Below are 15,065 nucleotides of genomic sequence, written 5' to 3' on the forward strand. Positions count from 1 at the left end.
GTACTCTAATGTACAAGTACACTTAGTCTATGCTAAAAATGAGGCAGCATAGTTAAAGTTTACTTTTTATGTAACATCTATGTATTGTAAGTTTTAAATGCTCCACTTTAGTCTGAAGAAGTATTCAGTTAGTACACTTCCTACATGGTCTATAGTTTATTTGCTGTACTTACTGCACTTATACTCTAGTATACTTAATAAAATAAACGTCAAGTGTAGTACTTTTTTAAAGAAAAGAAAAGAAAAGTATCTCTTGTGTAGCTCTTTTGTCTTTCCGTGCCTTTGAGCAAACATTTTAAAATACTCACTAAAACACCCCCCCCCCCAGATGACACCACGACAGTAGAAACCATCAAAAAATGACTGAGGCCAAAATCTCTTAAGAGCCGGGTCATTTTTTTTTTTGTAACCAAAACACACGTGTCGGGCATGTCCAAAGGAAGTCTGGAAATTATTATGGGATGGCCACAGGACCTTTGGAAAGTGGGAAATATGCAGATTTTCCTACAGTGTGGGAGAAGCTAAGTGTTGTTTGCTCTTCACAAAGATTCACACAAACTCCACCGGGTTAAGTTTACAACCACAACCAACATCTTATTGACCTTTGACCCCGGGAAGAGGCCCCATCTTAAATTTTTCTACCAGCTACTAATTAAACCTCCTTGTGACTTTGACCCAGCGCCCCCCCACACATTGAGCATCATCGGAAAGAAAGAAATTGTTGGTTTGAAAGTTTGTCGATTTTTAACAGCGTTAGCATAGCGAGCTTGCAAGAGTGGCTTTCCTCTGTGGCTCACTCATTTTTTACCAGGATATTGTGAAACTTAAAAACATGAATTGTTGGTTTTAGCTAAACGAAACGATGTAACACACACTTGAACGTATTAGGAATGTGGGCGGGGTTAACATAAAACCTCCTGTCCCTAGGAAACCCAAAAGTTTACTTTCGCTGATTCTTCCAAAAATTATCTGGACCTGTTCACCCCCCCCCCCCCCCCCAGGTTGACATAAAGAACTAAAATGGTTGCTATGGAGATACAAGCTGTGGGTTTTTGTCGCGTGCGGCTCCGACCGGAGTGGTGGGGGCAGAGGAGGAGAGCTAAGGGCCTGAGGCAGACAGTCAGCCAGTGAGGGCAGGTCGAAGGGTGGAAGGGGATGGGGGGAGAGCAGGGGTGGGTTTCACCTGGGGGATGTACGACGCCGCTTACGGCTTTAAAGTCCCCAGGGACGTTTTTTGTTTTTCAAAATAAAACCAATCCCACTGGTGTTTAAATGATGTCGTTTTCAACCAACCTAAATGTCTCTAAAAGCAATGTTTCCGGTTAATCTGAAGCCTCTGCTTCCAAAATCTCCTCTACATAGGGGTGGCTGCTAGTGCTGACCCCCCCCCCCCCCCCCCACACACACACACACACAAACGAAAATACCGTACGCTTTATTTCTATCTGCTATCTGGAAGTCAAAAATGATGTTTCCTGGAGCTGATTTCATTTACAGCTTACAGTTGTCATCATCAGTAAAAGCACTTCAGTAGAATATAAAATATATCAGATGTAATGTCCCTTAAAGCAAAGAAACTCCAAAATTGCTCAAACGCGCAATGAGATACTTTAATTAAACCCTCACAAAGCTGTTAATTACGGTAGCTTTTTTATTTAAATTTAAAAAAACCTCCACAATTTTAGTGCTGTTCTGAAGGATTATTGATACGAGGGTGAAAGTAAGAAAAGAGTTTTTCAAATTCATGAATCTCGTTGACATGTTTGGGATTTTTTTTTTGTCAATATGGATGACACAATCGCGAGGAAGCACCATGATGAGAAGGTGAAAACACTGCACCAAACCACAGCAGCAGTAGTGGAGGGCGGGGCTCAGACGACAAGAATGAACAGGTGTGAAAGGCAGGTGGGCTTTTAGGAGGAGCCAGGCAGTGTTTGAAGTCTGGCTCTGCTTATCCAGAGATAAAAAAATGAAGTATGAGTCACGTTAACCAATGGAACAGATTCATGAAGCTGCTGTGATTTTGTCCAGTTTGCCACTAAAGGGACATTTATGAAGAAACATCATTAAGAACCAAAAATTTCTCCATGAAAAAAAGTACTTATGTAAAGATCACTGAGAAAAAGCCCCACAGACTGAGGTGATGAAGGTCTGCAGGGACAAACATTTCATTTAGCTACATTCACTTTGCTATTTTGTAATACGTCGTATCTATTTTTAACTTTCTTTTAATTGTGATTTTAGCCCCAGTGTTTCCATGCGGGGATCTTTTGTAGCAGGGCTTCCCGGTTTGGTCAGGGGTTGTTGCCGTGGTGATTGCCCCTGCAGGGGCAGCTGGGGTCCAGCATGGCAGCCTCAGGGCTGTGGGGTGGACCCTGTTGCCGTCCGCTGTGGCGATGATCTCCTGCTCCTGGTTTTTATAGTTATGGCTCTTTATTGTGTGAGGGGTCGTATGGGGAGGGGGGGGTGGATGTGTCCTGGAGGGTAGGAAGGAAAGGGGGGGGGGTTGTTGGCTTGAAGTTTTTCTCTTTTTTTTGGTATTGTGTTGTCCGTTTGTAATTGTAAAGAGCTTTGAGCTGCAACACATGAAAAGCGCTTTTTAAAATGATAAATAAAGTTTGATTGATTGAGGTCATAAAACTCACAGTAGACAGACATGAATCTAGTGAATAAAATCCAAGTTCTGTAAAAATGAGCTGTGAGTTATGAGTTCATTTTTGCTAACCAGTTCATGATTTCATCTACTAATAAACACGTAAGGACAATTCTTTTCAATCACTGTGAGAGGAAGTCCTGGGGGAAAAACCTTGTTTATTTTTGCATAAAGGCATCATTACTGGTGTTTGATTCCAGTCACCGAATGAATCCCATCAACCGAATTAAAACCTCGTGTGTCGTCATCGTTTCCAAAAAGCTGTACACACACTGTGATAGAAGATCCACAGAGAACGCGCAACCAAAGTACCAGAACCTGGTTAGTGCTTACGCTTCACATCCGGCCGGCAGGATCCAGCCATTAAATGAATCATATGCCGCCCCTAGCACTTTCTAACTTTGTCAACTTGTTCCATTTAAAAGTTATAAAGCTGAAAAACTAAAAAGAAAATCGTGGAGTTGTTTTTTTTTCTTTTAATGAAAATGTGTGAGTGGGGAGTAATTCAGTGTAGAACCGCCACTGCATTTCTCTCCAGACATCAGATTTGGCAGAACGCCTGTGATTCCATGTTTATCAGGATCAATTCTGGTCAGATCACCGTAAGAGTTTCTCTGCTTGACGAAAAGAGAGCAGTGGGTCAGAAAGGCATAAAGATGCAGGAAATTCTGAGACTAAACACGACTTTATGGCATCTCCTCAGGACCCATAGTTAGTTGTACTCGACCTCAAATGTCTTAGTGTTTCAAAATATGAAATGTACAATTTATTATTAGTTCACAGAGTCAAAGTGGCTTCCTATCATTAGCATCGACTGACAAGTGAACTACTCTGACAAAGAAGACAGCTACAGTATTGCACATACCATTGCAATCCCCATACAAAGCTCAGACGCACACTCGCTCTCAGAATTGTTCATACACTCAGAATCAGGCAGTTCACTGCTAACCCACACACACAAACACGCAAAATAATGCTCCATGTTTAGTGCCCATCCCATGACCGTAAACAAAACATTCTCTTACAGTAAAAAGGGAAAACAAGAACCTAAAAACAAAAGGAATATAAACATCTTCTGCGCTGACGGAGCCTGCTGGTGCCTGACCAGGGAGTTCCCACCCGGCTGAGTCCACGTCCATCCAGGCCGTCCCAGTCCAGACAGGTGGAGACATCTCGCCTCACGGGAGTGAGTCCATGAACACGGATGGGGTTGAAGGCTTAGAGACTCGCTGCTGCAAAGTCTAACCTGTTTGTGTACCTGCTTTTAAAAGAAGCCGTCCATGTGTGGTTGGGGTAGGAGGAGTGGTAATTGTCGTAGTGGTGCCTCAGAAGGGGATCAGTAGGTGGCGTTGGTGGGCTCCCTCCCTGAGCTGAAGAGTATGTCCGCCTTTGAGCTGACGAAGTACGTGAGGAGAAGAGACACCAGCAGCACGGCCACGCCCACTCCAAGGGTCAGCATCTGCAGGAGGAACGCCAACAGGTCTGAGGAACCGAGTCTCTGATCCGTCTGTCTGACAGCTCCACCTTTTAGACTCCCTGGTAAACTAACACTACCGGTGGAACAAAAATGGCAGCAACATTGGAGCTATCCAGCCGGACAGTTAGGATCCAGATTCCGGCTGCAGAGGATCTTTTTGTAAGCGGATGCATCAGAATGGAGCTGAGCAGGGGGCTTGTGTATTTTCCACGTCACAAATAAGCTCTTTTTCAAACGGCATTTTTTTTTCTGCTCCTGATTATCAATGTTTTGAATGAAGAAATACTCAGAAATGCAGCTTTGAAGCCAATTTCCTTTTTAAATGAGAAAAATGCTCCAAGAATATATATTAAAAAAACACAGAAAACATAATTTTCCTGGGAGTGGGCCTTTAAAAGAATCTTTTTAAAACCATTTCCTTTGTTGCAGTTGCCACTTAACACTATACCATCATAAAGACAAATGTATAGCAGCCAGTTTTTCCACAGTTTTTCACTGTGGAAAAACCAAACTGACATAAAAAAGAGAATAGATGGACGGCACGGATTCAAGCTGAAAATGGAAGCCTTTCTTTTTTTTACCCAAACTAAACAGACTGGAACGTAACACTGATCCGTTTTGAGCTTCCAGGAGCCACACATGATGCTTTACCTCCAGGTCATGACTGGCCACCAGGAATATGCGCCCTGTAATGGTCTTCCATCTGGACTCGGTCCACGTGGAGTAGTCTTTGGAGGTGTACTCGCGCAGTACGAAGGCAGGAGACTTCGCTGGGGACTTACGCACAGTGGAGCGAACACAGAAACTGTCCCGCTCTGTACTGTTGGGACGGAGCGGGCCCTGAACCCATTGGTAGTAATACAACTGAGAAAGGAGGGAAAGGCAGTTAGGAGGAGAAAATAAATAACAATACGCTGTGTTATATGATAAAGACATTTTCCAACACACTATAAACCTAATATAAGGGAATAGAGGAATGACTTCCCCTATTCTAAGACTGTGGTATAACAACAACACAGTAGACAGAGTAGATCCGGTTTTGGTGCTTTTCTCTGTTAGGAATAATATCAGTCAATTAAAAAAAAGAAAAACATAAACATTTTTTTGGATTTCTCCCTGGTCATGACCCAGTAGGAGCCAGAACGTCTGACTTCACCCTTTAGAAAAAGAAGAGACGGGTTTGAACTTAAGTTTATTGTTATCATTATGATTAATATAAATTAACCTTTTATTTTTTTGGCATAAATAAAACATAAGGAGAAAATAGCCTTTTTTTTAAATATGTAATTATTGATTGAGGTTCACATAACTTCCTTTCAAAATAAGACAGCCTGTACCAGATTGATCCTCTCAGTGCAGCAGCTTAGTAGTAGGTAGTGAAATGTCAGCATAAATGAAAGAAAAACAATTTGTTTTACCGTTTGTGACGCATCTCAACCAGAGATGAATAAATCTAACTCAATAAAATATAATCAGAGCTAATGAAGTGACTTTCACTGTATTTTTGAACCTTAAGGCGCAACTAAAACCCTTCAAATTGTTCAAAAATTGAAAATAAGCCACATAATCCTGTGTGCCTTAAGTATAAATTGTGGTTCTGCCAGCTGACCTCACGTGCACACAAAAACCTGTGTAAATGTTTTAGCAGGACTCAGATGAACTATTGTTGAGGATTGTTGAGAATTACAGCTACTATGTTCAGGAACCACGTGGAGTGATACATACTGTCCTTTAACTGTTTGTGATTGGTCGAATAAAGGTTGAGTCAATGTGCTTGACCTTTTTTAACTTTACTACTTTGTTCCTTCGTCTAAAGCTATCGAATGCTGTCGTCTTCCACACATTTCTTTAAAATTTGTAGAGGCTCAGCTGGTTGTAAACCCTTTATGAGACATTTTACTTGTTTTGAAGATATTTTGTCCTCACTGACCACATTTGTTCAGATAAACCGAACATTGAGGAAATGTTTGGGAGAGATAATTTAGGTGAGTGAAAAAGTGCAGAAAATGTCCTAAACATTGCCCTTTGCTGAACCAAGTTAAACCGTCACACCGCTGTCTGAACTGGAAATGTCTCAAATAACCAAACGTCAAGAGGAAAACATCCTCAGTGTTCCTTTAAAGTTTTACGCTGCAAAAACGGAATTTTGAGGAAATAAAAAAAAAAAACCTTGTTTCAAGGAAAATTCTCTTATTTTCTGTCTTGTAAGAAAAATAATCTTTTCCGTAAAGTTTTTCGATAGCAAAATAACTTTTCTTACCACATTGGCATAAAATGTTCCAATTTAACAAATGTTTGACCTTTTTTCTAGAGACCAGTTTCAGCAGGTATTTGAATGATGTTTGGAGTTTGCTGTCTGTCAGGTCCACATGTTTGTTCATCTATTACACACGAAGCAGCTGGTGGTCTTACATGCTTGTTCCTATTGTCCTCCTCGTCCTCTTTTTGTTTCTGACAGTTTTCTTTGGTGACGTTGACGATGGTGCCGGTCAGGTTAGCAAGAATGGTCTGAACCATAAAGTTCGGTTCGCTCATCTCTTGATCCACACCGATGTAGAACTTTGTCGGCTTGTCCTCTGAGGAAAAAGTAGAAACATCTCCGTCACTACTTTGTTTTCTCTCAAGGACGCACTTTAGAAAGCGTCGACTCACTCAGGGAGCTCGCCAAACCCGAGGACACTAGTTGCTCAGACCAGGAGTTCTTCCCTCGAACAAGAAAAGTGTAGAGCATCTTGCTAACCTGAGAACAAATGATCAGGAAAAGTCAGAAAAAGCGAGTGAGTGGAGAAAAAGCAGCACTTTGGGTTGCTATGGCAGCAAAAACAGGAAGTTAAACAAAAGGCAATGTGTAAAGAAGAAATGAAAAATATAATTTATTAATAAATTAAAAATATGAGATTATTATAAAAATGACGTTTATGCATTTTAGATGAATTACTTTCTAGTCAAAATATTAAAAAAATGAATTCTTCTGCTTATATTTGGAAATGATCATATTCTCATTATTTTGACTAATATGATCACTTTTAATTATGTGAAGGATAATCTACATTTAATACATTTCCAATTAGCCCATGGGTATTAATGAGGTATTATGTAGAATATGGAAATAAAATTGATTGCTAACTGAATGATTCTTTATTTCACACAAGAACAAAATGGAAAACTTTTCTTCTTTTTTTTCATGACAATAATCTGTAAAACCGTTTTAAATGAAACTTAATCTTTAATCTTTTAATCCACGTATAACCAGAGTTTCTCTTCCAATCCAAAGGTCTTACCAGTTTGCTGTCGGCCTGAACTGTGTTCATCCCTGCCGGATGACCTCCTGCCTGTAGATACAGACCCCGAGCCACTGCGGTCGCAACCTCAGTCAAATTCTTCAAAATAAAAGCAGAATTTTGCGTTACGTTTACATGTGCGGCCCAAAAAATGGTCAATCAGTTCTACTAAACCACTTTTAGGAAGAGAATTAGTGCGCTTGACTAAAACGATGCACATATACGTCCATCTATCAGTTTATCTGTCTTTGAACATCCTCTGTAACGTGGCAGCAGGGAGGGGCCAGCAGCACCTTTGCAGCATCTGTCACGAACTCCAGCTGCTCCTCTGCAGTCAGATTTGGTGAATAATTCAGCTGGAGAGATTCTGCGTTGTCAAAAATACTTTGGTAGTACCTGCAGACAAAACAGACGCACAGATAGTTGGATAAAGATCTGTAAAAACACCAGCTATGTTGAAAAATCCCAAAGTTACTTGTTTGTGAAGCTCGCTTGGTGATTCTCAATGACGACTCCAGGGATGGATCGCACTCGCAGGAACCGCTGGAAGGATGAGGGGGGCAGCGGCTGGGTGACGTTCGGCTCCTCCAGGGAGATGTTTAAACCCGCGGCAGCCAAATGCAAGTTACTGACCAGTTTCTGTACCTGTGAGGCAGAGTGTTAAAGCTAAATGTGGCAGACCGCAGAGGCACAGGACATGAACTCCACTTTGATGTTTTTAGGCTCTCACGAACGTTCTCTCTTTAAAGGGTCTATTCCAGAGATGCTCATTACGTCGGGAGATCGCGGGCAATCAAATATAAATAAAAATAAATACTTTTTTTTTAAATCAGTCAGCGAATCATCATCCTCGGCATGAAATACATCACTTGATTGACAAGCAGAACGTCACTGTGTTTAACTACACTGAGCGCCTTTCTTTTTTCTTTCTTTCTTCTCCGCGGTGGAGGACCACTTCTGCCCGCAGGAGCATTTCTTTAGGCCCTTGATGAGAAGAGAGTCCGAGACTGACCCAGCCCTCCCGCCATGGCGCCTGCTGCCGGGTCCGTGGCTCCCGCCGTGGGAGCAGGAGCGAGGCATGCGCTTCTCAAGCTCTGCCCACGGCAGGAGCCGCCGTTTGCTCAGCCGTGGTTAAGGCAGCTGCAAGAATGAAACGCGATCATCGCTGCTTCCTGTTTTCATAATAGAATAATCATATCTGCTCTAATTATGTATTACTGCAAAAATTATTTTCACACGACAAAGCTATCTCCTCACAAAGATTGATGTACTCTTACTGTGTTGTTTTAGAGTCATTAGTACTAAAACATAGTATCTTTGACTGAAGATATAGGGGAAGTTGTCAACTTTGAAGTTGAATAAAGGGACTTGGGTTCATAATTCCGGAGCGTGTCTCGTCTGTCCTTGTTCTACACGTCCTGCACCGTCATCTCACAAAGATTTGGGTACCTTCACTGAGTAGTTTCTTAATTATTCGGATGTTATTTGTTTTCGTGGGCGAAACACAGAAACGCTGCTGAGCCCGGCTCTAGGTTGACGTCATGAAATGGGCGGCGCCCACAAGGAGCGAAAGGCGGAGCCTCAGAGATTGAGGTTTTACTTCTGGTTAGGAAAAGGAGCTCGCAAAAAAAAATGCAGTTTCATTTGAATAATCGTTCTTTAGAGTGCCAAAGGTAATTTATTATCAAATGTCTGGATATAGTGTAGCATAGCATGACGTAGGCCCTTTAACATGTTCACTGTTTTTCATTTGACGTTTAAAAAGTGACCACGGAACAGTCGAATGTGTGATCTAAAATCTTAAAGAGGCAATACTAAAGAAAATAAACAGGGAGGATGATGATCACCCGATTAAATAAATAGTCAGAAGTTACAAATGAAAGCATAAAAACATTTTAATAGGCCGCATATCCACTTTTACAACAAAGGTGACTGCATTTCTGTTTTAGAAGTTTGTGAAATGCACGGCTATGAAGAGAGTAGAGACGAACCTCAACATTGACGCTTCTGTTTCTCCTAGAAACAGGATCAGAGTGAAGCCAGAGTCTGGAGTTAGAACCCAAAGCAACCTGGGATGGAAAAAAAAGAAGTGCAGAAAGTCTCACAAAAAACAGGAAGGGAATCTGCATGAACGCATTAATCACTGACAAACACAGATTGAATTGAAAGTTTTCAAGGTTTCAAACTTTATAGAAACATTTAAAGCTAAAAGAGCTCTAGAAATGACATGCAGGTATTTCTAGTATGTAGTATTTTTAGTGCCACAGGAAGAATCAGTCAGATTCTGGGACTTAAAGGACAAGTTCAGGTCTCTGACTCACCTGTCCAACCTCCAGGATGGAATGAACATTGTCCAGATCCAGAGGAAACTGATTGTTTTCCATATCATACACCATTCTTGAACTACCGATGTAGTCAAAGGTTTCCTGTGGTAAAACGTCAGCCATTTATTAGAACATTAAATGGGAAGACTTCTTCCTCACCATTGAGGGTTTAAATCAAACCGACCCCGTGAAAGAAAGTGTAGAGGATGGTGCGGTTCAGCTCGGCTGTGGCATTGCGAAGTGCATTGGCAGCTGCCAGCAGCGCCACCAGCCCCGTGGCGGTGCTATCGGCTCCAGGAGCCAGGCCGAAGAAAAAGGATCTGCTGTCCATCTGCAGGCAGAACAGGAGGAGAAGCAGGCGTTTAATATCAGATTGGATCAGGTTATTCAGTATCAGACACACATATGGTCTCACTGTACACACTGACGCAAAGAATAAAGGTAAGTTCTAAACCTGCAGCAGTCCCCAGCCCGCTTTAATGTCAGACAATATTTACATGGAGCAATCTGGAGGAGGCTGGAGGTTCGGCCTTTAGTGGAATTGCATTTCTGTTGGTTTGGGGTTTGCTTCAGTTCAGGAAAAGGAACGTTTATTATACAAATAAAACATACAGAACAAACTGTTTTTTTTTCTAAATCTAGGAAAATGTTTTTGTATGTAGAAATAGAACCTCATGTGTTAAAGAAAATGCAACAGGGCTTTAAATAAATATGTTTTCCTGTGAGTGCATGTTAAAGTGTTTTGTGTTTGGATTCAAAGCGCAGCAGCTGTTGAATCATTTGCTCACAGCCATGAACGGAGGAAACGAAAGCGTTCAGGGTCACATGACACGTCACACAGCAGGACCTCGACTTCAGCATGACTCTTAGTCACATGACTGCAGCAAATCCTCTTGAGAATGTTTTGTGTGATGCACCAACCAGATGAAATGAAAATGAAAACTCACCTTTACTGCGGCGATGACCACACTCTCCCCCTCCTTATGGCCCTTGGCTGTGTTGTTCAGAGGTTTTGTGGAAGCCCAAATGTTCTCGTCCCCCAGTGGGTCACACACGAATTCTAGAGTCCAAGCAGAACAGAATGATGAAGGCACGCTAAGGGGATCGACCACAGTCAAACTTTTTCCCTGTGATATGCAGGTACCTGGTGTGAGGCTGAAGGGGATTTCACTTCTCCTCATGCAGGTGGCTGTGTCCGTGACAGCAGACATGTGGGAGAAGAGCTGCATGGCGCACAAAGGGTACTGAGGAGTGCTGCCATTCACCGCACGGTTATGCTCCCTGTAACACTGTGGAGAGGGAGGAGCACTCACATATGTTTACAGCAACTTTTCTGAGCCGATTTCAAGAGGTCGTCTCTTAAAATAGACTCTCATTTATCTAAAAGCCAAGCTGCGTGTAAACAAAATGTAACATGAGCTGGTTCACCAAATTAAAGAAACGATCTCTGAAAGGTCAGAATTCAGCTTCCTAGAAGTTAGTTTAAACCAACCAAACAAGATGAGTGAAAGAAATGAAAAATTCAAAATCAAAAGGCAGAACCCAAAGTTAAAATTCACACTTAAACCCTTGCAACTGCCCTTAAGGGGGATAAGATGGGCAAACCTGTACGCAGGTGACCCGCACAAAATATTATAGTAGTAGAGCGCTCAGTGATCCAAATACAATCATTTGTTCTGTGGGCATTTTGCGAGCAACAGGTCATAGCGAACACTTGTGCAACACGCAAGGCTGGAGTGGGTGAGACGCAGGCTTGTTGGACGGTGGGCGCACAGGTAGGGCGGTCGACCCTTGATTGTAAGATTGCTTCCCGCCTTGCACGCCCATGTGCACCCTGTGTGTGCAGCAATTAAGGAGCCAGTATAGGCACCTCACCAACCACTAGAGTGTGATCAAAGGACACCGTACGACAGCATCACGCGTCCGTCATAAGTGCGTGTAACTTACATTATTCATGCAGACACTTCGCGCTACACTTGTCATACACACGACACTGGTACGTTCCATTTCCAGGATGTCCCTTAAGGAGGCCTCATGAGCCTAAAGGGAACTGCAAAACACACCTGCGCTCCCCTTAACCCTTGTGCTATCTTAGATGACCCCCCCCCTTCCATTGACGTGTTCTCCCTACCATGACAAAGGTGGATAAAGGTGGAAAGATTTCATGTAATCCATGGACACCAGTGAAGATCACAAATCATTGAAGAAACAAGGTTCAGAGCACTGTCTAGTGGGTCTAGATGACCCAGCTCCAATTGTTAAAGTGCCTAGGATAGCACAAGGGTTATGAGGCGACTGCTTCTCTCTCCACGGATCCGGACAACCCAAAAAGCTGCAGCACACGTACAGGTCAACCCCCGTATGGCCAAATTCTGTTTGTGATAGACTGTAAAAAACCCGACGCCGCCCAGATTTCTGTCAATACAAAATGAAAGCTCTTGAAAGCAGGAGCAGCTTTTGTCACACAGAAGGCAGGAACAAAAAGCCGGTGATAATCTGTGTCACTTTGAAGCGGATCTGTAACCAAATGCCCCGTGTGAAAAGTCTCACGTGTTCTGAAATGGCATTATTCTGTATTTTTCAAAGGTTGTTGTATATTTTTGTCAGAAAAAAACATCAAACATGTAAAGTAACAGTAGTAGTTTGAGCATTAAAGACACAAACATCTTTACCCGTCGAATGACCTCAGTGTCATTACTGTCCTTCATGGAGAAGATGGGAAAGTCAAACTCCTCGTAGGAAAGGCCGTTCCCCAGAGGGTTCCACACCGTCACGTTGCAGTGGGCGTAGGAGGGGCCATAACTCTCCGAATAAACACCTCAAGAGAAAAATTGGAGACGTTATAGCCATTAAAAGTGGACGGCACAAACAAGAGTCAGATCAAACAAATGGAGAGAGTAATTCTGATGTATGAACTGTAAAAATTCTTTGTGTAAATAGTTGAAATAATTTATACTTTAAATTTGAAATTTTAATTAAAATTTCTGGCTGCTGCTGAAGAATAAAGCACAGGAAATCAGTTTTTTTATTGTGAATTTCTTTTTAGAAAAACTTCCACTTTCTACTGATCTTGCATTTTGTGGGAATCCTGTTGCTTCATTTGGGATAGATCTTCCTAAATTTGTTTAGGAATGACAGATCTTACAAATTCAAATTTGACCATAAAGATTCTTTTTTGCTTCATTTTTTAAATATAATTTTCTTTTACCAAAAAAAAAAAAAAAATAAGGAATGGGCACTGAAACTCTTTTCTCTAGATGTTCTGTTCCAACCTAATAAATGGTTTGGTGACATTTCCAAACACACAGGATGAGCTCTGGAACCTCAATGAACGGAAACACGCTTGCAGCAGCCTCCGTCTCACCCATGTTCTCATTGGGGCAGCTCGTGTGTGGAGAGAAGCCGTCTGGTGGATTTGTGGTCGGCTCCACAACAACTACACCTGCCACCCGCTGTGGGCCATGCTTCAGCTTCATCATGATGGGTCTTTAGGACAGAGATAAAACACGACAAAACACGGCCAAGGTAAGTGTTACATCATTTTCAAAAAAAGATCCATGTACTGGGACAATGCAGGGGTTAGTTCAGAAATAAAAACAGTACACATAGTATTGCTAAATCAGCTGCAAACTATTTTCTTGCAAATCTATTATATGTTCACATTTTAAACTAGATTGGAGCTGAAATACACAGAAACAAAGTCAGTTTTTAATGACAGAACACTGACTGTACCTAGTAAAGAGTGTGGATTCTAGGATAACCATGTAAGGAGGGTTAGGACCGGAGCTGAGGACCCAGTCCAGATTTTCCTCCGACTCGAGCAGATGGACCACACCCACATCACCACCAAAGGAAGCTGAAATGCAAAAGACAAAACTGTATTCATCACGCTCTCTTAAAGTGTTTTGGTGTGGATCATTTTGGAGCAGGAGGCTTAAAAAATACAATTTGCCCTGAAATTCCCAGCTGAACAACTGTGTCTTCATGTTAAAATCTCGAGCCAACACAAAAACACAACGTAAAGTGGACCTCAATCCATCGAAGTGAACAAGATTCAAGATTCAACCTTGGCAACATTCAATGCATTTCATTCGCAGCAGTACTCACATTGGCAGCCTATTTGATGCGTTGCGTTAAGAAGTCGCACACACGGGAACGTTTCATTCAGGTCTATGTAGATCTTGTTTCCCACCGAGTTAGAGCCGACACCTGCAATGAAAAACAGTTTTTAAAAACTCTGCAACAGAAAAGTTATGACATTGAAATTTAAAAAATGCTCCAAACAATTAATATTTTCCTTTAGACTTAAATATATTAAGACAGAAGAAGCAGTGCAACCACAGAAATCCCCCAAATCCCAGTCGGTCCTATTAATGAGTTACGACACAAAAACACCAAATCATTTAACATTTTATTTAAACTTTGTAATTATTTTAATGATGTAAAAGTATATAGCTACAAATCATTAATAAATAGAAAATGTCAATATGTCAAGCTCAATATTTAACAGATAATTCAGAAAAGTAGGTGTTTGTTTTCTTTAATAAATGTTCTCACAGTAAGTTGATTTTGTATTATTAGGATCTCTCTGATCTGTCCTTTTGAGTGTTAACTTCCGCTTTCATTTCCTAAATTTGTCGCAGAATAAATGTTGACAGAAGCATTTATTTCTTCGTGTATTGTTAGATTGGACGGAGGCACCTGTATTATTAGGCACATATCTTCATAGCTAGGCGGCCGCTGCAAGAAATCACGAGCAGTCACGCTATTTATTGCTGAAGAAGGCAGACAACCCAGTTTGTAACTCGACAAAAAGGGAAGTCAGCCACAATAACCCTTCACACTGAGATTTACAGTCTTTATAACGTTATGCCAACATAAATAAACGTGTCGCCAGTACTGCTAATCTCACACTGTAAAGTAAACCTTTGAGAGAAAACGCTCAGCACACCCCAAAAAACAGGGAAGCTTTGTTTTGCTAATGCTAACTAGCTTAGCCCTCAGCTACACCAAGCACAAAGAAGTCAATTAAGCCGAAAGAATGGAACAAAACCCACCTCCGTCGCTACACAGACACGTAAAAAAAATCATTTAAGAATTTTAGGAACAAGACTTACCCACGAAGAGCAAGCAAAATACCACATTAACTATCCATTTATCTGACAGCAAATCCATCTTCCTGGTTTGAAACAGCAGAAAACCCAACAGGAAGTGGTTACACGTCACACATCCGGGTTCTGTTCAACACACAATTACGTCACCGCTGGTTCGGCCGGCTACAGATCAGTTCCTCCCGTAGTTTAAAAAAACAATTAATTCCTTCCGCAACT

At 41.7% G+C, this 15,065-nt stretch overlaps 1 protein-coding gene across 1 annotated transcript; it reads right to left on the reverse strand.

Moving 5' to 3' along the window:
• Positions 1 to 2,791: 2,791 nt before the first annotated feature.
• Positions 2,792 to 14,981, reverse strand: ncstn (nicastrin). The gene is made up of 17 exons (XM_004078580.3): positions 14,853 to 14,981; positions 13,843 to 13,944; positions 13,468 to 13,591; positions 13,100 to 13,221; positions 12,408 to 12,553; positions 10,880 to 11,024; positions 10,683 to 10,795; positions 9,920 to 10,066; positions 9,733 to 9,837; positions 9,403 to 9,480; positions 7,887 to 8,056; positions 7,705 to 7,807; positions 7,412 to 7,510; positions 6,783 to 6,870; positions 6,543 to 6,706; positions 4,782 to 4,994; positions 2,792 to 4,112 (listed from the first exon to the last, which is right to left on the reverse strand). Exons 1-17 carry the CDS (start codon positions 14,908 to 14,910, stop codon positions 3,990 to 3,992), a joined length of 2,100 nt encoding a protein of 699 aa, XP_004078628.1. The 5' UTR covers positions 14,911 to 14,981; the 3' UTR covers positions 2,792 to 3,989.
• Positions 14,982 to 15,065: the final 84 nt, after the last annotated feature.

Source organism: Oryzias latipes, chromosome 17, assembly GCF_002234675.1.
Source record: "Oryzias latipes chromosome 17, ASM223467v1".
Lineage (NCBI taxonomy): Eukaryota > Metazoa > Chordata > Actinopteri > Beloniformes > Adrianichthyidae > Oryzias > Oryzias latipes.

What these genes read in the sequence shown, in the direction of transcription:
- ncstn (XM_004078580.3), bottom strand. Translation starts at nt 14,910, where the DNA reads ATGGATTTGCTGTCAGATAAATGGATAGTTAATGTGGTATTTTGCTTG. An exon ending in GCATCAAATAGGCTGCCAAT is followed by an intron (nt 13,592 to 13,842) that starts GTGAGTACTGCT and finishes TTTGCATTTCAG; the next exon opens with CTTCCTTTGGTGGTGATGTG. An exon ending in CTGCCCCAATGAGAACATGG is followed by an intron (nt 12,554 to 13,099) that starts GTGAGACGGAGG and finishes TTTTCTCTTGAG; the next exon opens with GTGTTTATTCGGAGAGTTAT.